At 24.2% G+C, this 22,662-nt stretch overlaps 1 protein-coding gene across 1 annotated transcript in view; it reads left to right on the top strand.

Moving 5' to 3' along the window:
- Positions 1-384: 384 nt before the first annotated feature.
- LOC145833775 (rho GTPase-activating protein 5-like) overlaps positions 385-22,662 on the top strand; it is a 58,296-nt gene continuing 36,018 nt past the window's right edge. The window contains exons 1-10 of the mRNA XM_082940953.1: positions 385-465; positions 684-851; positions 2,023-2,151; positions 2,455-2,539; positions 2,915-2,988; positions 5,665-5,794; positions 6,995-7,113; positions 8,653-8,824; positions 12,745-12,937; positions 13,948-14,158. Coding sequence (XP_082797079.1) covers positions 400-465; positions 684-851; positions 2,023-2,151; positions 2,455-2,539; positions 2,915-2,988; positions 5,665-5,794; positions 6,995-7,113; positions 8,653-8,824; positions 12,745-12,937; positions 13,948-14,158 — 1,347 coding nt within the window. The 5' untranslated portion in view covers positions 385-399. The remainder of the gene's footprint in view (positions 466-683; positions 852-2,022; positions 2,152-2,454; positions 2,540-2,914; positions 2,989-5,664; positions 5,795-6,994; positions 7,114-8,652; positions 8,825-12,744; positions 12,938-13,947; positions 14,159-22,662) is intronic.

Raw genomic sequence — 22,662 nt, 5'->3', positions numbered from 1 at the left:
TTGAAATATTTTGCTCAAAAATGTAGGAGAAGTTAGATTTTAAGTGAATTAGTCTCTTTTGCTGTTTTAGCTTTCTCCCATAAGGAACCTATTGTTCCCTCCGGTTTTGACCTTCTATATCTCAAAAAGTATTTTGAATTTTTAAAGTCAGTAAAAAGCATCTTCTAGCTTAGGTAAAACTCTATAAAGTAAGATAAAATTATTAAAAAAGTGTCGACCCCTCTACACCCTTAGTAGTTAGTATACTTTTTAAATAAATGTATGAAATACTTAAAATGAAAAATTTTTTAAAACAAATAACTTAAAATAAACTTTTTTAGTAGTTTACTTTTGTATCATTTCTAATGTATGGTATGGCAAAACAAAAACTGTTTTTTCAGATTTATAATATTATGTAAGATGGCAAAAGATAAAAGAAAATTGGTTGTAAATGTGGCAGTTGTCGGACTATCTGGAAATGACCAGGTTTTTATAAATTTTAATTGTAAAAAAATGTAGTGTATAATCAATATGAATATTTTAAAGTATAATCAACAATATTTTTGTTTTATAATGTATTACCTTATAATGTAGTTCTTAAGAAATTTTTTATAAAGATATCAAAATCATGCTTTTAAAAATTAATTTATATACAATAGATTTCTATTACAAAAGTGTTTTTATAACAACTTTCTCAAACACAGGAGAAAGGTACAAGTGGTGTGGGAAAGTCGTGCTTGTGCAACCGTTTTGTCAGAGAAGAAGCGGACAGCTACTTTCCTGACCACACCTCCGTGTTGTCACAGTCAGATTTCAGTGGCAGGATTGTCAACAACGACCACTTTCTGTACTGGGGAGATGTTGACAAGAAGGTAAGATAGTTGTTAAAACTAAAATATTTGGTATATGTATTTTATTATTCGAAATTCCTTGAGTTAGAATGAAGTTGATGAAATAGATAAATATATTGTGAAGTAACATCTTTAAGTCAATAGTTGAGTAGCACTATACTATAAGTTGAGTTCTTTTGTCTATCTATAAAAGGGGTTTATTTATATTTATTTGGTTGTATGTTATAGCCACTACTGACACTGAGGTGATTTAGATAAAAAGGTAAGTTCTTAAAAATAAGAACATGTATTAGTGTATAGGGGTTGTAAATTAAAAATTATTTTCATATAATTGGGTTCAAACTATAGAAATGTTAACTCTGCAACGTTTACTTATTACTTTTACACTTTTAATTCCCCCTTTTTATATTGATAAATTAATTTTAAATAACAACAAATTATCATTTAGTCAAGAACTTTTATTGTGATCTACAAAGTCAATTTATACTAACTATTATTAACAACAATTATTGTAATAAAATATATGAAAACTTCAATAATATTTTTGTTTCAAATTTCAGTTTGTGAATTATACTAAAATTAAATTAATTCAGCTGTTATTTATTTGCTTTTTTTAAAGTTTAAAAAAAATTAAAGGTGAAAATTTTAACAACCACTTACTACACTGGAAGTAAAGTGTTTATTTTTTAATGGATAGTATTGAATTCAAAATAATTTTGTGTTTAGTTGAATACTTTTTTAAAATTTAAAACAATTGTTGATTACTGTAGGGATAAGTTTTTGTGCTTATTTTATAACATTACTTTTGTTTTAAGTTATCTATTAACTAAAAACTGTATTTTTTAGCTTTTATATGTGCAACATAGCTTTTATCATAATCTTTAAGCAAGTACAACAAATTTATGAGTATCTGATTTATTTAATAATTGATCTCAAACTATTTTAGTGCTTATTTTTTTTTTCAAACTTTATAAACAGTTTTTTATTCCTGCAGGCTTATTTTTTAAGCATATTTTATAATACTAATTATAAGATAATCCATAACTTGCTTATTCAAGTTTTCTTGTTTTAATTTATTTAACAAAAAATTGATATACAACAAATTTTTTTTCTTATAAACTTGAATTAGTTTTTAGATATGTAAAATCTGAATTTACTGTAATGATCTATTTGAATGTTAATGTTTTTATAGTTAACGGATGAAACAGAAAATTTGAAGTTCCATGTGATTGAACAAACTGAATTTATTGATGACCAGAGTTACAGGTCTCACAGAAGCTCCTCAAATCAGACCTACTTCAAAAGATGCTACCAAACTAAAGTGAGAACTTTAATTGTTTTAATCGTAATCTGTCCTTTTGGTTATTAATTTAGTTATAAAGTTAATGTAATCAGACCTATTTTAAAAGGTGCTACCAAACTAAAGTGAGAATTTGAATTGTGTTATTTCCTTTTGAATATTAATTTAGTTTTAAAGTCGATGTAATCAGACCTATTTCATAAGGTGCTACCAAACTAAAGTGATAATTTAAATTGCTATTTCCTTTTGAATATAAACTTTGTTTAAAAGTTGATACAATCAGACCTACTTAAAAATATTTTTAAAAATAACATCATTTCACAGGTCTCATCAGCAGAGAAACTCATGTACATTTGCACTGATCAACTCGGATTAGAAACTGATTTTGAGATGAAAGTTATGCCTGAAGGTAATTATTATTATTGATTTTCATTATTATATTAGGGTTGGCACATACAAATGTTTTAATATTACACAGCTATTGAATATTATGTATTGCATATACAAATATTGTTAATTGTTATCAGTATAAATGCTATATTATTTTTATAAACAGGTATGAACTCTATACTATTATATTTTGGATTTACAAATACTATCATATTATATACACCATTATATATTATGTATAACATATATAATAGTATCATATTATAATATATAAATGTTACTATACACAGGTATAAGCTCAACATTATTTTATTACAGCGTATACGATATTATCATACTGTTGAAACAAATGCCATATTATATGAAAACATAAAACCCATATTACTATATACAGGTAAACTCCACATTGATGGCTTTATAGTTTGCTTTGATGTATCTATCACTAACGCAAGACAAATTGAAGACCAGGTAAGAATGCTTTTATTTGTTTATTTATATTTTTCATACTTGATTTATTTAATTTAATTGTAGATTTATTAAAAGTTATTTTTATAGTTGATTTTTTATTATTTAAAATTTATTTCATAAACAGAGTTTAACTTAATGAGATCATCAGTATAGAATAATAAATAATGTTCAAGTAGAATGATTAGCAATAAGCTGTATTAAAAGTCTAATTATAGGTTTATCCAAAGTACAAAAAAAAGAACAGATTATTAACAGATAGTTTAACAAATCATATTTTATGAATATTGACTGGACTAAAACTTTAAAATTTTCAAAGTCTCTAATTTACTTTATAGCGATTTAAAAGATTTGTATAAAACTGTTTCTTGTTTTAACTTTTATATTAGTAACATAAAACCATCTTTGACAATAAACTTTAACATATAACCTTTTTAGAAAACCATTGTTATTTGAAATATAGTAGTATTGTTTAAAAAGTTATGTGTGGCATTTGGAATTTTTAACCCAGATTAATAAGCTTCATCTTAGAAATTCTTAAATTTATGAATGTATTCATTACTACTTTAATATTTTAAAGGACAATTGTGTTAGTTTATGCATTAATTACTACAATTCAGTATTGTTTTTTATACAATGGAATAATTGTTATAGTTATGTGTCAATGGGAACTACTAATTAGCTAAAATATTTGTTTCTAACTTTGTGACTTAATTTTGAAATTGTTGTTTGATATTTAGTTTTAGTGTCCTTTTTTATAATACAAGTTTGTTACTCATGTGTTATAAAAAATAACTAACTTTTTACTAGAAAATTTTATTACTTCTTAATTTTCTACTACTTAGTTTTTTAATAAACTAATTTTTCTACTAATTTTATAATTTATAACTAATTTTATTTTCTAGTATAACTTAATCTGTTATGATTTTTTTACAAATTTGCGAAAAATACAAAATTGCTAAATATGGTGTGGCTCAAGTAGTATTTCATGATTTAGCACAAAATTGTTGTTGTGACAGTTACTCAACCATGTATAAATGTGTGTAGTAAACAACATATAATTTATTAAATAAGCTGAAATATACAGTGTATTACAAAATAAACACTGTTTTTTATTGGTGATTTAAACAATAAAGTATATATTTTGTTTATTACAAATTTAATGTTTTTAGCTTTTTATTAAAACTAATACTTATTTTAACTTTTATAAACTTCAAGTGAGTGAAAGAAACAACTTTCTATGATAAGTTTAGTTTTACATAGTATTGTATAATTCAGGTATTAATGAACATTATTACGTTTATTGTGAGTAATTAGCAATATACAAAAGTTAAACAAAATAGTTAATAACATTTGAGATTACTAAAAACCAAGAAGTACACTTGATATTAAACTTCACTTTAAACAATTTTATTTCATTATTGTTTTAATACCCACTGAACCATGGGTTTATAGCAAACACAACTGATTTTCTTGATATATTTTTATTTACTGTTTGTGTGTAAAATGCCAATTATACATGCAATCAAGTTGTTTGTATATTTTCACACTTGGTCGCCCGCAAGAACTTATAAGAATTTCGAGTGCCCATATACGAGTTTGAAGTTAATTGCAAGCACTTTTGCTGTTTTCACAAAGAGTATTGATGTGTTTGTTTGTTGTTTTTAGCCTTATATATAAATACATGCCTTTATTTACATTTGTGTGAAGTACTTTAAAAAAGTATACATCAAGATACAGAAAGTTAAAAAATGTTGGTTTTTTTAATTTTTTATCAAATATCTTATGAGAATATTAGTAGCAAAAAATGCTTCTATATATAAATCTGAACCAAATTAGAAGCACTTTTGGTGTTTTCACAATGTATTTTTTGATGTATTGGCTTGTTGTTTGTTGTTTACCTGCCACACATATATAATTGATTTTTTATGTCAAAAATATGTTTTTTAAAAAAACATTTATTGTTAATATTAGACGATTTTTTTTTATTTATTTGTTTAGTTGCTAAATGACTATAAACAAAAGTTTAAAACTCAAGTTAGTCTTGTTTACTAATTTTAATATGTCCTTTATTACCTAGATTCTGGTGATATCTTTAGATATTTTTAAAATTTTAGCATCATTTTAATATGTAGAAGACTTGATTGTAATTTTTTTAGTTTTGAAAAGTTTTTATTTATTTTTTTGTGTTTTGTATTTTTTGTAGAATCAATTATTTATACTATACCATCATCAAAAAACAAACTAGCTTAAAAACGTTTTAAATCTTAACTTCGTTGAAGTTCATTTTTAGAAACAAATTTGAATAAACTATCAACATGTCGTGCTATCAAAAACAATTTTCTAATAACGTTTTAGAGTTAACTTAAATGTAAATGTGTATATTTCTGATTTTATTCTTGAAAACTTGAATAATAAAAACAACTAAATTTATTAACTTCTTTGTCTATCAGTGTATTTGGATTATGTTTAGAATAAGTTTACAACCTAATTATAAGAAGCTCGTTTTAAAGTTATTTTAATAACTGAAATTATTATTGACTTTAATACTTAAAATATTGAAAATTTTAAATTTAGTTTTATTTTAGATATTTGATAAAGTATGCACATTAGTAATTTAGCAATCTATCAAATAACTCACATAATATATATATAGATTAAAGCAATTAAAATTTTCAGATAAACTTTCTAACAACATGCCTGTCAAACCTGGTGAAAACAAAGAAGCCAATCATAATGGCGCTGACGAAATGCGACGAATCTAATCAGAAGACCGTGGAACAAGCTCTTAAACTGGCTGCTAGCAGTGGTTAGTTTATTTTAGAAAACAGTATATTAATAATATTCAATAATATATATAATAACTGTAGAACAAGTTCTTAAATTGGTCGCCAGTTCTGGTTTGTTTATATTAGAAAACAGTATATTAATAATATTCAATATTATATATATAATTACTGTAGAACAAGTTCTTAAATTAGCTGCTAGTTCTGGTTATTTAGTAATAAAAAAAAGAATGTTTTTTTAACAGTTGTAACTATAAAAAATATATATTATAGTTATTAGATAAGATTTTTTTAAGTTGATTTATCTCTATAGATGTATTATGTTTATATTTGATATGAGTAATTTGTATAAAAATGTTGATTTTTTACTTTTAGTGAAACTGTAAGCTATTGTTATAACTATTACTCTTTTTTTTATATAAATATTGTTTTATTTATTTTAAACTTATCTATTTAACTTAAATTGTTTTAATTTATATTCCAAGTAGATCTATACAATTTAGAAAAAAAGTGTCTAATTGCTTATTTTAACTAGTTTTTAAGTAGTTGAATTAATTACTTATATACTATGTTCAATTAAGTGATCACACGGGTTATTAAATAGTTTTACTTATTTTCAACAGTATTATGAAAATAAGTTAAATATAAAGATGAAAGTTAGTCATAAGCTTTTAAATATGACATATATCTTTCAGCTAATACGCAGTTAGAATACTAATCTTGCTTCAAAACCAAAAAAATGTTCACTTTGTACACACTAAGTATGAATTAAATTGATTTCAAAATTAATGTTTTACACGATTCAAAAGAAATTAAGAAGTCTCAATTCACTATTACGTATAAAATATTTAATGTCAAAGTTTAAATGAAAAAGGTAAAACTTTATCATTAGTTTTAGTTCTATTAAGCATGTTAAAAAATTTATTGAACTATTTTTAATGATGACCATAATAGTAACTATCATTAGTTTAAATGTTTGAAATTGTTATAGCAAATAAAAACTAATAAATTGTGTAACATAACTAACAATGTTTATTTTTATTCTAGATGCTTTGTTAATTAGTTAATATTTAGAACTTGGTATTTAGAACAGTATGTTTTAAATATACTCACTATTCTCTTTAAACCTTTATTTACCCTTACAACCACCATACTTAACTTTCAAAACGACCTTTATTAACTCCTTAAAAATGAACTTTGTTAACCCCACTTTTAATGTTCAGGAAGCAAGAAACACGGGGGGATACCCTGCATTGAAACTTCGGCATCAGAGAACATCAACGTGACTCAGTGCTTCTTCTATCTCGCCCAGATGATCGACAAAACAAGGCAAAAGTCTAAAGTTAGTTTTTTGATTTTCATAAAAAATATAAATATAAAGTTTGTTTATTTTATTTTAAAATTATAGTTTAAAGATTTGTCAAGTTGTAAACAACTCAGTATAAACAAGGTTTAAAGCCTGTTTTTTATTAAGTTTAAGTACATGAGTATAAACAAGGTTTTATAGATTATACATCTAGCAAAGCTAAATAGGTTTGCAATGTAATGTTTTCACACAATATCTACTTCCTTATTTTATCAGATAAGAAAATAAAAATGTTAATTTAAACATGATTTACTTGCTAATAATGTAATATTATTAAGATAATAACGATAAAATATAACCTAAAAGGTACAAACTCTAAACATTACATATTTTTATGGGATTTATCTAACAGGATAACTTAATTTAATTTATACAAATTTTTGTTCACAAATCTAAAATTGCTCTAAAATAGTTGGAAATATTTAAAAAAAGTTAAATAAAAACATTAGTATATTGCTACTAAATCTATAAAACTTACTTACATGGATATTTTTTGTCTTAATTTAATCCATTATTCAGACCTTCACTAATATACTAGCCGATTATTATTTAACTGGCATATTTCTTATTTAAGCATATTTACATTCACCTGCTAAGTTCATTTATGTACGTAATAATGTAGTCCATACAATTTTGTGAACTTACACCTTGTACATATTCTAATTTATTCTCACCATTTATACAAGTAGCTCAATTGCATAACACATAATGTGGGTTATATGATAATTCGAATTTCCCAAATTCAAATTTCTATGAAATTTCTTAAGGGGTCATATATGAAACATGTTTTGAAATTTAAAGAAGCAAAAAATGTGTTTTATAATTTTAACAACAATAATAGATGATAAAGATTACAGTTGTAATAAAACGTTAAAACATCAAATAGTAGATTGTGTTTTATAAACACATAACACTAACTAACTCATAATCTTCAGAAAATGAAATATAAAGAATTAAATTTCTTGCACCCAATGTCTTGTGTTGTCAAATTTTTAAAAATTTTGAAAAAAGGACAACTTAACTTTTTTATAAAAATATTTTCTTTTTAAAACATAAAAAAAAAGAAAGAAGAATTAATTCACAATAACTCAGATTTGTAAGAAGTTGAAATTTAATAACTTCAATTGTTATTATTAAAGTGTTCTAAACCCAGTGTTTTCTTGTTGTCAAATATTTGAAAATAATATTAAAACAAAATTATAAAAAAAATTTGATAATATCAATTTCCTCACACAGATAATGCAAGTAGATAATGTGTGGAATGATAGTTAGGTTACTTGTATTTTAAATAATAACAATAATGATGATAATAACAGTGATAATAATAGTAGGAAACATTGTTTTGTTGATAATATACTGTAAAAATAAAAAAATATATAAATCTCCTTAAAGCTAATTTTTTAAAGTCGAGAACTTTGCTTTGTTTGATTTAAAACAAATTGCAATAATAATATTAGTGATAATAATAATAATAATAATAATAATAATAATGATAAATAATTCGATATCCTACAGATAATGCAGTTCACGTCGGCTGCTGACGAACGAAAGAAAATACTGACTGAAGCGAAGAACGAGTTGCAAGATTTGATGGGTAAGCATGTGGGGAGCTACAAGGAAAGTTGGAGAACTTCAAGGAAGAATATTGAGAATAAAGAAGCTTACATCAGATTCGTGTATTTGGAAGGTTGGTGATGTTTATAAAAATAAAATTGAAAAGTAGAAAGAATATGGAGAATAAAGAGGCTTATATAACAGTCGTTTATTTTTAAAGTTGGTAATACTTGGTATTATTAGTAGTAGAAACAATATTAAGATTAAAGAAGCATATATCAGATTTGTGTATTTGGAAGGTAATTATTATAAGTTAACTTAAACTATTCAAACAATATTGAGATTAAAGAAGCTTATATAAGATTCGCCTGTTTAAAAGGTAAATGTTTTAAGTGTGCAATACAGTAAATCAAATCATTAGGTAGAAAAAAAACGATTTCTGATTTAAAGTTCATTTATTTGTGTAAATAAAGTAATTTTGGAAACCTGTTGTTTTCAAAAAATTAATACATAATTATTATTTGTCAAAATACTTTACTAATTGACATTAATTTTTTGTTGTTTAATTACAATTTTTGTTAACATTACTGTTTTTTTAACATAAGTTATTTAAGCATCAAATTAGTAACTCAACGACAGTGTTGCAGACAGTTAACTAATTGACTGGTAATTTGTTGTTGTTTTAACTTACAATTAAATCTGTCAAATATAGTAGTTTAGTTCAATTCAACACACCTTTTTAATTGAATTATCTTATTATCTGAATTAGTGATAATAGAGCTTAATTATATATCAGAGTTATTATGTTAAACTCATATTTAAGTCTTATTATCTAATTAGAGTTAAATTAAAGAAGTTATTTTTTTGTTTAAACTTTTATATTGTTTATTATTTTATTAATAACTTTAATAGAAGTAGTTTAATTAATACTATTTTATGAATAAGTAGATCTTGGTGTATGTTTTTTTTTTTCAAAAGTTTCAATACTTAAAGTATTTGATCCCTAAAGCAGTATATTAAATCTATTAAGGGTTAAAAGTAAAATTTGAGTATTGAAAAAGTTTAAAATAAACAGTAATTAATTATACCTTGGGTATTTTTATACTATATATTACAATACACGTATATGAAAACAGATGTTATCCAAACTATTGATCTCAAATTACCCGAACACATATTTAAATTACTTATAAGTATCATTTAATGAAGCTTAATTATAGTTAGCTTATATAAGTTTATTAAGCAATTACGAACGTCTATTGCGTTGTCACATTTAATTAGGTTCATATATACAGAGTCTAACAGTTTTATGTAGCTCTATTATTGATTTTTTGTTTACATCTAGTAAGAAAATCGATAAAGTGTTCTAAAGTCTTTTACATACATATAAATGTCAATTAAAACTTTAAAAAGCCGAAAATAAAGCCAAAGCTGTTCAAATTAGCACTAAAAGCATTAAATGACTTATTTATATTTTGCTAATTACTTAACAGATCTTATTTATTTTATAACTTCACTTTCTCAAATCAATACTTAGCTCATAGTTCATTTTTAAGTTTGATTATAGCTCAAATTGCCAGAATAAAAATAAATAATAATCCATGTTTAAAAGTCGTTTAACTCCTAGTACAACTTTTGTTTTTCTTCATTTATGTTACAATAATAATAGTTCTATCTAGTTATCATTTTGATTTGTTGTCCTGACCAAACATTAAACATCAAAATTATTTAGTTATCATTAGTGAATTTTGCTATATTTCTAATTTATATTATTAATTGTTAGTAATATTCAAAACAATTTTTTATTCAAATCAAAACAAAACAAAACAGTGGAACATGTTTTTTAATATAGTTAAACTAAGAATAACTTACAATAAAATATGTTTGAGCATTATAAATATTCATGTACAGTAACCTCTCGCTTATTTACGCACATTGTGTCCACAGAAAAAGTGCGTAAAGATACGAGAGGTACCAATTATACTTACTATAATGGCTGTTTTTTGATATTGCTTCTAGTTAAAGGCAGACTGGGGACTTTACCACTTTTAACAATTCGTTTACTTTATTTATAGAAATGAAAACAAAAGATAAAACTATATATCTATCAAAAAAAAGATTTAAATTTATATAAAATAACAATACTTGTAGAAAAATTTTAATAATTTTAATAACAAGTATATTTTATCTTAATCTTTATTCATATGTGACTTATTTGATACTTAACATTTATATTCTAATGTACTAAGCAAATTCAATTTATAAATGAGCATTTGTTTACAATCAAGAAATGGTGTGATGTCTGTATTAAAATCTGTTTATATAGTCTTTTACAAAAATATGCATTTGGTGCTGTAATGGATTTCTTCTTTTTAACAAAAATATATTAGATATAAGAAAAAAATTTAGTAAAAATTGTTCATGTTACTACAATTTTTTTTAATTTGACTTTTGCCCACATAAGGATAAACTTAAATTTAACCTCTTATTGTTAACAAAGTTTCTGATATACTAAGGTAAAACTAAATGTTAACAAAGTCTAAAGATATAGAGAGGTGAGTTAGCATCAAAAAAACATATTTTAAACTAAAAATATACCATAAACCTAGTTTGAGCAATACTAAAAGAAATTAAACTTTTTATTTTTTGAATTTTAAGAGTTCTAAAATGCGTAACTAAACGAGAGTGCGTAACGTCACGAGTGCGTAAAGAAACGAGAGGTTATTGTATATAATAATACAAATAGTTTATCTAACTGCTTTTTTTAATGTGCTGTAATAAGTATGATAAAACTATAGTCATATTTTATTATGACTTAATTATTTTCGTATCAGTTATTCTTTATTGTTATAGTATTCTCTATAATCAGAATATACAGTTCAATAAATAAAATATTTCTAGTCATAACTCTATCTTGGCTGTAATACAGATATGATAGTATTAAAAACACATGAAATAAAAAAATGTTGGTAGTTTAGTACTTTCTAATTTACTCAGTAAATGTGGCTTAGTTTTTTTCTTTAAAAAAATTAACAAAAAATAGTACTTTGATAATCTGTATTCGTTGTATTAAACTATAATAGAGTTTGTTTTAATTTTGTTTAAAATTAAACTTAAATGAGGTTTTTCGAAGAGTCGATTTATTTTGTAGCTATTTATATTATGATTATATTTTCTCAATCGCCAAACTAAATATAAATAACAATCAATTACACTTGAAATTTATTTTTATTTTTGAAACAGCACATGAAGATTGAATGTCTAATAAATCTTGGTATCACCAACCTCAAGCATAAATCAATGTTTTTCAATAGCTTATTTACTTAATAGTACTTGTTTAAATACTTTTATAAACTATTTAAGTGTTAGAGTTTGTTTTATCAGATTTTTTTAGTTAATAATCCTACTTTGCAGGACATTTGAAATCTGTACAACAAAAAAAATTAAAACTCCGGGTAAGAACGCAATTAAAACTCAAAATAGTACCAGTTTATAGACTGCAGCTAGATACATTTTTAATTATATTTAATTATAATAATTGCTGTAACTAGACTTTTATAGTTGGACGTGTATAAATTGTTATTTGGCCAAAAGCAACTAGAAAACATTAAGTGCATTCAAATATATACGGTTCCAACAGGCAAGAAAAAATATTCGTTTATATATAGATTAAAATGTAAAACTTTTTAATAGGCAAGAACGCTGCATCTAACATTTTCCGTAAGCACGATACTAATAAAAATTACATTGTCCTACTCCAGTCTTGACTGCTACAAGTTTTAATTATAAAGTTCTAATTACAGTTGTATTTGTAAGTGTGAAAGTTTATTATGTATACATATTATTTCCAACAGGCAAGAACGCGGCTTCGAACATCTTCAGAAAGCACGTGAACCAACTAAATTTAGAATTACTTTGAAAAAATAAATTTTTATTTAAATCCAAATCCAACTTAACAATACTTTTGTATAGTGTTAATCAGCAGAAAACAACAAAAATAGTTTATTAAAACACATATATATATATCAATTAGACATATACATCATCTCACAGGCAAGAACGCGGCATCGAACATCTTCAGAAAGCACGTGAACCAGCTGCGAGAGATGCACCGGCTCCACATGCAGTCCAAGTATTTACAATATTTAAACTTGGCGTTGCAGTCCTGCCTGCCAGACGTTGAAGATCTGAGGGACGGGTGGACTGAAACGCTGCATGTTGTTAGGAGATCCGAGATGTTTGATAAGTTAGTTGGGTTTTTATGTTATAAACATTTTATGCATGTTGTTTGTGGTTAGTTGTTTTAATGAAACTTTTCATGTACTCAGATGTTTCATAAGTTAGTTCAAATTATCTTTGTTGTATAAAATTTAATTTTATTTTATTAACTGACTGAAACGCTACATGTTGTTAGGAGGAGTGAAATTTTTGATAAGTTAGTTGGGTTTTATAAAAAGATGCATCTTGTTTTGGTGTGCATATAAAAAAGATAAAATAACTTTAACAATGCTTACCTTATGTTTATGATACTATACTACATACGCACTTTATAATGTTTTTACTTGACTGATACCATGTTTTTCTAGAAATTTGTTGGTTGTGCACAAGATTGTATTATGTTGCATATAACTTGTACATAACCAGAAAACAAAATAATTTAATTTTGCTTTGGATAGAAATCACACAAATGTTAGATAAGATTGAGTTTTATCCCTACACCTGCAACAAAATCTTGCACTACACGTGAACATTGTATCAATTTTTATCACATAAACATGTTTTATCTGTTGGACACGTTCAAAATCCACCCAGATAAATTCGAGAACCGCTTACCGAACGAGGGTTAGGGTTAGGGGTAACAGTGGTAGTGAAAAAAAAAAATATATATATATAATAATTTAGTAAATAAAGAAAATGAAAAAAAAAATCAGGTTGATTTTGAACGCTGGTGGGTTTTGATAGTATACCTATTTGTTAAACTGCTTAAAACATGAATGTTTAAACAGATGGTTCATTATTTAATGGCTTTATTTTTACTGAGAAGACTTTACATTAATTTACTAAAAAACAAGCTGTGTTTGATATTGAAGTGGTTGCTTTTACTCAAATGCGTTTGTTATGAACTATGCATACATAGTTTCATATGCATGTTCATTATGTAATGAAAGAGTAATTAAAACGCACCATTAGTTGGTGTAAATTACATGAGTTTCATTCAAATAATACTAGATCAGAATACAAATATACAATTTACAGATGGTTCATAATACTGAAGAAACCGGCCACCTTGGAGTGGTACGAGCACTCGCACATGCACCTGATTGAAGACAGGAGGATTCCCTTCCTGCTGCTCAACACGAGCGAGGCCGAGAGGTGCTACCTGCAGCACAAGAAGCAGCTGGAGGGGAGGAAGCAGAAGGAGGAGCTGAAGAGGAAGTTCAAGGACTTGCTCGTCAACTGCAATCAGGTTTGTGCGATTTGTTACATGTATTCTTTTTTTTAGTATATTATAAATATCTGTTTATCTAATTTTTAGCTAAGCTAAACTTGTCATAGAAGTACAATATATAACGAATAAATAAAAGTACGGAGAAACGAAAAAAAGATCAATAACTCAGTAGTTAGTATTTAAATGTGTACTTGTTTTTAGTCTGTTTTACTTTGCATCAAACTTACGAACACTGGGTTTTTATATCAAGGAAAAAAACATTTTTTATATTTTTAAAACTTTAATTTTAGTTTTAAGTTATAAAAATATATATGTATATGTTAAAGTTTAAAAAATGTGGGATTTTACTGTTATTTACATTGAATATCTGTTATTTTCGAACATTCGTTGTTAATTGAACTATTTAAGACTGGCTTTGAAGTTTAAAAAAAACATTTGAATTTTGGTAGAACTAAACTTTCAAGTTAACAAAAACTTAACGTTTGCCTACTTGTAAAGATATTTGTACAAAAAATAAACACTAAACAACAAATATTTAGTTAATGATTAACCGTGTTGTGTGTTAAAAACTTACATTTTAATAATGAAACACATTAGCTTACATATATACCTTTTTTGAAATTACACCGTTAAATCATTTATAGTTTTAGTTCTTTGTTATCTTAAGATTTTACAAATTATTATTATTTTTTAATATGTTGTTTTTAAACTTAGCTCCTTTGATTTATAAACATCACAAAGTATTACTTCTTAAGAGTTGCACAACAACTAAAACAACTTGACCATAAATAATAAAACTTAAATTAGCACTTAAAATAAAAGCTCTTCTATAGACTTCTTTAGTCATTTTTGGTTGCATAAAAAGTAAGAGTAACTGTTTGGAGTTTTAACATGGTTACACCAAATTAAACAAACAAAAACTTCTTTAAATACCCCAATTACATAATACAATACAAAAATAACAAAATATTGCACAGTTTTGTTCAATGATTACAAAATAATTTTCTCTTTCAGTGAGTGTATTCACTTACAAGTAACTGTGGTGTTGAATAAACAAAAATGAAACAATGTCTGTTGTGAACTTCCTCCTTAAAAATCTTTAAATATCCTTTTAAAATCTTTTGTGGGTGTTTTATAATGTCTGACAAGTTTACAAAAAAATACTTATAAAATTTCTGTTTTATTTTAAAACTGTAAAGTTCTAAAATATTCAAACAAACGAGTATAATTATAGTTAATACTGTAAAAAGTAATTTTGAAATTGGGCATTATTACAAACATGTTTACTTAAAGAAAAGAAATAGTCTATTTAGCCATATTAAAAAAAAATATTGCAACATGATTCATACTTTAAACCTAATTAAATTGAGAATTAACTTTTGTTTTCGGTAAAAAATTTTTACCTATTGTTAAATATTTGCTTGATAGGTAATATATTTTTGTAATTTAAAAAAAAACTTCAAAACGTCTAATTTTGAATACATATTGTTGAAACAGAATAAAACACAGTTAGACGTTGAAAAATAATACTAACGAACTAAAAACATATGATATACATCATCGAAAGTCATTAAATAACAAATATTCCAATTAAATTTGGTAACAACCAATAATCCAGTAATATCTGACTAGTGTGTAAATAAGCCAATAAATGTTGTTAATAATAGATATTGAATTTTTTTGTATCTATTAATAAACACGTCTCTATTCAACGAAAACATCATTTATTAATTCAAGTTTCAATGGTATGTAGTTTTATGCAACATAAAAATGTAATGCGTAATTTACTTATCTGATTTAAATATATTCTACAATCAGTAACTTAATAAAAAAGTTTTAATATTTTCACTAGAAAACATCCACGGAAAAAGTTAAAAACTGTTTTTATCTCACTTCAGTTAGCTTCTAACCTTTGTAAATTGTGAAAAGTGTTCATATGGCATAGGTGGTGAAAAAGCTCATATTTTCATGTAAATTTTATAATATATCTTCAAAATAGACAATTTTGTATACAGAAAATAAGTAAAGATAATGATAACCTTTGTGTGTTGGTGAACTTTATAATTTAATAAAAGGTGTCAACTAAACAGTTCAGAATATTTATGTACCACCATATAGTTAAAAAATAGACATTGTAATTTAATAATTTGGCCTTTTACCTTTCAGTTTTTAGTAGAAAATAGTTTAGAAATATTTTATATTTCGTATTGAATTTTTAATTGTTTAGTTTTTATTTTTATTTATATAATGCCAGGTACAGTTTAGCTTCCTTCTAAAATATAAATTAACTTAAATAAACTTAAAAGAATAATCCACTAACCGTTATATAAACTTTTATAAAAGCTAACTAATCTAAGTCTAATGCCAATAAGTCTTTTTTATATTTTATAAACAAACAACAATGTTTATATAGCCAATACTAATAGAATTATACTTAGCATCTAACCTCGGTAATTCAATAATATTATTATCCAATTGCGGCCATTAATATTCGGATTATAAACTTTTCAACTTTGTAAGTGGCTTGCTATTAATGGCTGTCAATAAATATAAGATTATATGCCCAATAAATATTGAATTGTGTATTGTCCGTAGTATATATAGGAATTAGTGAGTTTTATTGTCGTTCAAAAGTGTCTGGAAGTTTTGAGAATTACTTCTGTTGTCTAGTACAACTGTTTTAAACTTCACATAACACTTTTGTTGTATTTTAGATAAATTGAAAAGTTTCTGTTAATTTGGTTCAAGGTGAGTTGATATGAATAAATATTGTTTATTTAGTGCATTGAACGTTATTTAGAATTTATTCAGTTTTTAATAAAACAACATCTAACAGTTTGAATAGTTGGAAAGTAGTATCATAGATTTATTTGTTGATAACAACGCAGTTAAGTTTTTTCAAAACTTTTACCAAACTTTTATTAATCTCAATAGTCAATCATACAACATTTTTTCAATAAACTGTTACCATCTACTATCTAGAATTATTCTTATTTTCTAGCTTACTACGTTTTGTATGTTCAAATAATTAAATATCAAAGTTAATTTCAACTCGAACAAGTACTAGTTTTTATTTTGCTATATGTAATTTACATAACTATAACTGTATGCTTTAAATTTTTATTCTAACCAGACTAACTTTCTAGTTGTTTTGGAGAGACAGTATAAATTTTTCTCAAAATTTTGCTGAAAATAACACAACATTGGAGTAAGTTTAAAGGAAATGTTGTGAAAAATAATCATATTTATTTGTTTTTGAAATTGTTCATTTTGTTTATTTTTGTTATGTCTAAATCAAAACTTGTGTTTGAAAATTGACTTAATGTTTTGTTTTCACAGGAAGTTATTGATGAAAAGTTTTTATCATTTGTTATATAGTTGAAGTTTCAATCAATTCAAATCGGTTTAATGTTGTAAATAATCAGTTGTAAATATTATTATTTTTTTGATTTCGTTTCATTTAAATATAAATGCTTATTTTTTACTTGTTTGATCTTATGAAGTTTTTGTAAATCTTGTAAAAGAAATCAGTTATTTTATGTTGGTGATTTATTATGTTTGTTATGTTTTAGTTAAATCAATTTATGTCTAATTATAATTTTTGTACATTTTTTATTCCCATGTAACAAAGTACCGTTTCAGTTTTCCACAGGGATTTATGAATAAGTGGAACTTACTTTTATTTTTAGAAAATATGTAAAGTGTATGTTTTAGCGGTTTTGAAAATTCCTACTTTCAATTCGTGTGTGTAAATTCATTCACATAAGTTGAAATTTATGAAAGTTTGACATTGTTTTAACTTCAAATTAGTTAAACACAAAGTTATAAAAACTATTTTTGGATTTTTTATTTTTAATGTTAAAAAGGCATTCTGTTTTTTTTCGGAAATAAGTTTATGTTTTTTTAACAAGTTCTGAAACTTTTTCATTTAAACTACTTTATAGTTTTTGTTTTTGAAAAATAAGTAAACATTTTAAAAAAGTATAGTATAGCAAAGTAAAACAATTTATACACAAAAAAAATTGTTTTTCTACTTCAAAACTGACAAAAAGTTGTAGTTTATTAATAGTCTACTTTTTGACTATATAAGTCAAACACAAATGTAAGTAGGTTATTGATTGTTTTATTGAAAATCTTCCTCGAAAGTATTGTTATAACATATGTTAAAGTTGACAAGAATTAAAAAACACGTGTTGAAAGATTAGACCTGAAAGCTATAAAATAATAATTTTAAAAGAATTGTAAGCAACTTTTAAAAACTTTAACTTTTAAAAGTTTTGTTTGGTTTGTATGAGTAGCTTAAGCTTATTTACAAATAATTAATTAAAGAATGAATTTTATGTGTCAAATAAAGTTATTGCAATTTGAATGGACATTTAAATAACTTAATTTTTTAAGGTTTTGTTTGTTTATTATGAGTAGTTTAAGCTTTTTTACAAATAATTAATTAAAAATTAAGTTTTATGTTTGAAATAAAGTTATAGGAATGTTATTTTTTACTGTATGTTAACTTATTTTTCAGGTTATAAAGCCAAAAAACTATAAATCAATGTTTTGTCATCACACCTTTGGTTACAAAACAACTTTTAACACAGGGGTCGCTAAATTTTCATGTGAATTGTTTATCAAAACAGATGTGATAAAGTGATAACAATTTGTTATGTGTTTGAAATAAAAAGATAAGCAGTTAAAGTTAATTGAAATAACCACAATTGCAATAAAAACAAGTTTTTCTGACCAAATAAATTTTTATAGGTAAACTGTTATTTTTTATTTAATTGCACTCATCTATAGTAGCTTAAGACTTCTCTAATTTTAAGAGATTGAACTTAACTAGAAGAATATATATATTGGTTAAAACAGCTAATGTTTTACTCATTGATTTTATGATTTCTTTAAAGAAGTACTTATTAAAAAGTTAAGTTGTTTGAATTTATACTTTTTAACTTTAATTAAAGCAATTGTCAGAAGTAAGAATTATACTGAGACAATAATTAAAAAAAAAACCAGGAAATTAAGTTTCAAACTTATCATGACACAAAAATAACATTTTATAATAAATAAGATTAAATTACTTAATTGAAAATCAAAAACAATATTTTACTAAACCAGTTTTAATATTTTTAATTTAAAGGAAGTTCATTTCCCAATAAAAGTATTTTTTATTAAGTCACATGCACTATTTAGAAAAATTTATTCACAAATATCAGAACCTTTACATTGAAAACGCGTTTGCAGCCCTTTGAAGGATATTTTTAGAACTTGTTATTTTGCCTCACATATTTAAATCTTTTACTTTGAAGTTTTCGTGAGTTGAGTTAGTTTCAATTGATTTTTAAATCAAACTATTTGGTACAAAAAATCTCATATTAATTTAATAAATTGTTTGTTTAATTTCGTTAAAATATTGTTTTGACCATTTAATTAAAATTGGCTCTTTTCGAATAAGTATTATACGCTTACAACTTTTTTGAAATAAAATTTAATTGTGTTGTTTCTATGCTATAAATATTATAAAATATATCAATAAGGCTCCATGCCAGGCTCTTAGTTTAACTTTATTACACTTTTTAATTTGTCAAAAAAAAACTTTAATTAACTTTCTATTAGATTTATGTTTTTAAGTCTGTGAAAACAAAATTAAAATATTTTTTTTTTCAAGTTTTTAAGTGGACTAGTATTAGTTTGAGTTAAAGTATTTCAAGTTTAATTTTAGGTTTAACTACTTTTGTAGTTGTAAAGATAAATTTAATAAAGTTTAAACAGTCTAAGAGTGCCACAGTTTTTGATTTAAAACATACTTAAAAAATTTGTAAAAAACATATGTATATCAAGAAGATATTTTATCTGTTGTTGAAAGTTTAATACTTAACCTGTAAGAAACCGCATTTTAAGCTTGGTAAATACTATTAGGCTAATTGACTATGAAAGTAGAAAATATTTGTATTAAAAAATAATCCTTTCCTGGCAAAATACATCATGTTGGATTAAGTTGTAGCAATTTTTTGTTGTCTTGTAAAACAGACGATCTACTTCCAAGTAAGAAGTTTTAGATAAAGTATCTAAGAAAAAGTAGTTCATAATAAATCACAACATAACAAAATAATTTTCTATGAATTTTTTATTTAAGAGTTATTAGTAGTATTTTAATTCCTGGTATTTTTTTGTTATTTAGCTTATTTTTCTTTAGTTTTATTAAATTTTTGGAAGTTAGAGTTTTCCTATTATACTAAGTATGTAAATTTAGCATTTTTGAAATCTTAGTTTTTATGCAAAGCTGAAATACTAAAAAGAATAAGCAATAACAGCCAGATTTTGATCTATTAAACTGTTTATTATGAAAACAATTGTTTCTTCCAGGTATACAAGTTCTTATAAAATTACAATTGGTTGTGTATACTATTTCGTTACATTGTTGTAACAATGAGTTTTTTGTTATACATTTGCCTTTGATATTTCTGTTCTTTGTGTTTTGAAAATTTTAATATACGTGTAAGGAAAGTGTTTAGTATTTTATATTTTATTGATATTAAGTTTTTATTGTTATAATATAAGATTTGTGTTATTAAGTTTAATTTTAAACTGATGTTACAAATAATTTTTTAGTTTGCTGTAAACTCATGATTTACTGTTTTGTTATTCTAATTTTTAATATTTATTTGAAAATAGTTGTTTGAACTTTAATTAAAACAGTATTTATTTTGTATCAATTGGGAAAGTTCTAAATATTTGTTAAAACTACAAAGTATCATTTATAACAAAAGGTACAATTACAATGTCAATTATTCAATTAAAACAACTATTTTTTTAAAACAACTTTTTATGAGTGGTTTTGTAATATGATTTGTTATTACAAAGAAATGGATGGTATAATTGTTTAAAACTTATAATTTGACATGTTCAAAATCTGAAATAATTGGTTTTTCTAATTTTAAGAGTAGCTTTGTAACTTTTAAAGTTATTCCATCCCATTTACAACAATGTATTTACTTTTTTTAGATATAAGTGTTATATTTAAAAGTTTTGTTTTTCAACATTATGAATTAAATTTCAATTTAATGTTTTACTTAATTTTTTTCTATTAACTTGAGTGGTTCATATAAATACGCCGTGACGTATATAATCACATAAGTGTTTTGTTTGAGTGTGTGAATTTTAATAAAATTATGTTGTACTAAATTCAACTTTAGTATCAGAAATTAAAACTTGTGTTTGAAATTATATAAAAAAGCAATATCAAAGATAAACAAGACATACAATATTTTAAATATTATTATTTTAAAGCATTTACTAAAATGTAAACTAAGTAGAAACCATGATGAACCAGATTTTAATATTTTAGCTTATTTATTTCTAATTTAATAACATTTAAAAAAAGTTTATGAGCTTTTATTGGGTTTGTAACCAACAACAAGTATAAAAATTAAATTACACAATATTTACTAATAATAAAACCGAAAGTAGTTTTTATAAATTTTAATTAAATTGTTTTATTCCTTATAACATTTAAAAGTTCACAAAATTTAAAACAACATAATCTTTAACTTATTTTACGACTTACAAATCATAATAAAATTGAAAGTAGTATCAAACTCGTTTATGTGCACTCGAGCGTGCCATGACGTTACAATGGCGTTAACAACCCTCAACTAAAGTGTGACGTGCGCCTTTCTCAATTGTTTGTTACGTGTGTTTGCTGATTGAAGAGGATCATTTTGAAACTGTCTATTGTAGTTCGGTTGTTTTAAAATGTTGAAATCTTTTTAGTTGTGTAAGCAAAATGCACTCAATTATTAGTTTGTTATCATTAAATTTGAATTCTCAATAACTATAAATTTGTAAAAAAAGCTAAAACTACCTCATATTTTATCAAGTTAACAAAATTAATTATTTTAGTTAAGTTTCTTTGAGAAGATAATATATTCATTAATACTTCCTATATTTAAGGTTTATTTGTTTTACATAAAATTACCATGGAAACTTTAAAACTTGGCTTAGTTAATGTCATTTGCAAAATGTTGATTGTGTTTTTAAACCTAAATCAAATCCAAATTTGTGCTAATTTTAAATATTTAAATACGTAGATATAATTTTTAATATGGTTTCATAAGATGTAAAAGTGTACTAAAAACTAACATATATTCCGGGTTCATTTAAAGTTTTTTCCCTGCAAAAATAATATTATATGCTAGTAAGTAAGCAAGCAATGAAATTTCCCACAAATTTAAGCAAAGAAATTTAAATATAAAGTTTTAACACTTCACAAAACAAAAGTCATGTCAATTAGAATGAGTTCAGAATTCGTAAAAGGTTTGCTGCTTATAAAAATGTAAGTGAATAAACTACAAAATCTCCCCACGAATTTTATCAGCAAAATTACGTAAAATTTTAACACTTCGCACCCTCGGTGTGATGTTTGCAATGTAATTATATATTCAAGTGCTGCTTGTACGAGCACAATGATGTCTGTCGTGTTATATTTGTTTGATTGATGATATTTTATATACATTGGTTTTGTGTTG

The sequence above is a fragment of the Thalia democratica genome, chromosome 4 (genome assembly GCF_965202585.1).
Source record: "Thalia democratica chromosome 4, ktThaDemo2.hap1.1, whole genome shotgun sequence".
Taxonomy (NCBI): domain Eukaryota; kingdom Metazoa; phylum Chordata; class Thaliacea; order Salpida; family Salpidae; genus Thalia; species Thalia democratica.
The sequence above is the reverse complement of the archived record's forward strand: the minus strand, read 5'-3'. Positions and strand labels throughout refer to the sequence as shown.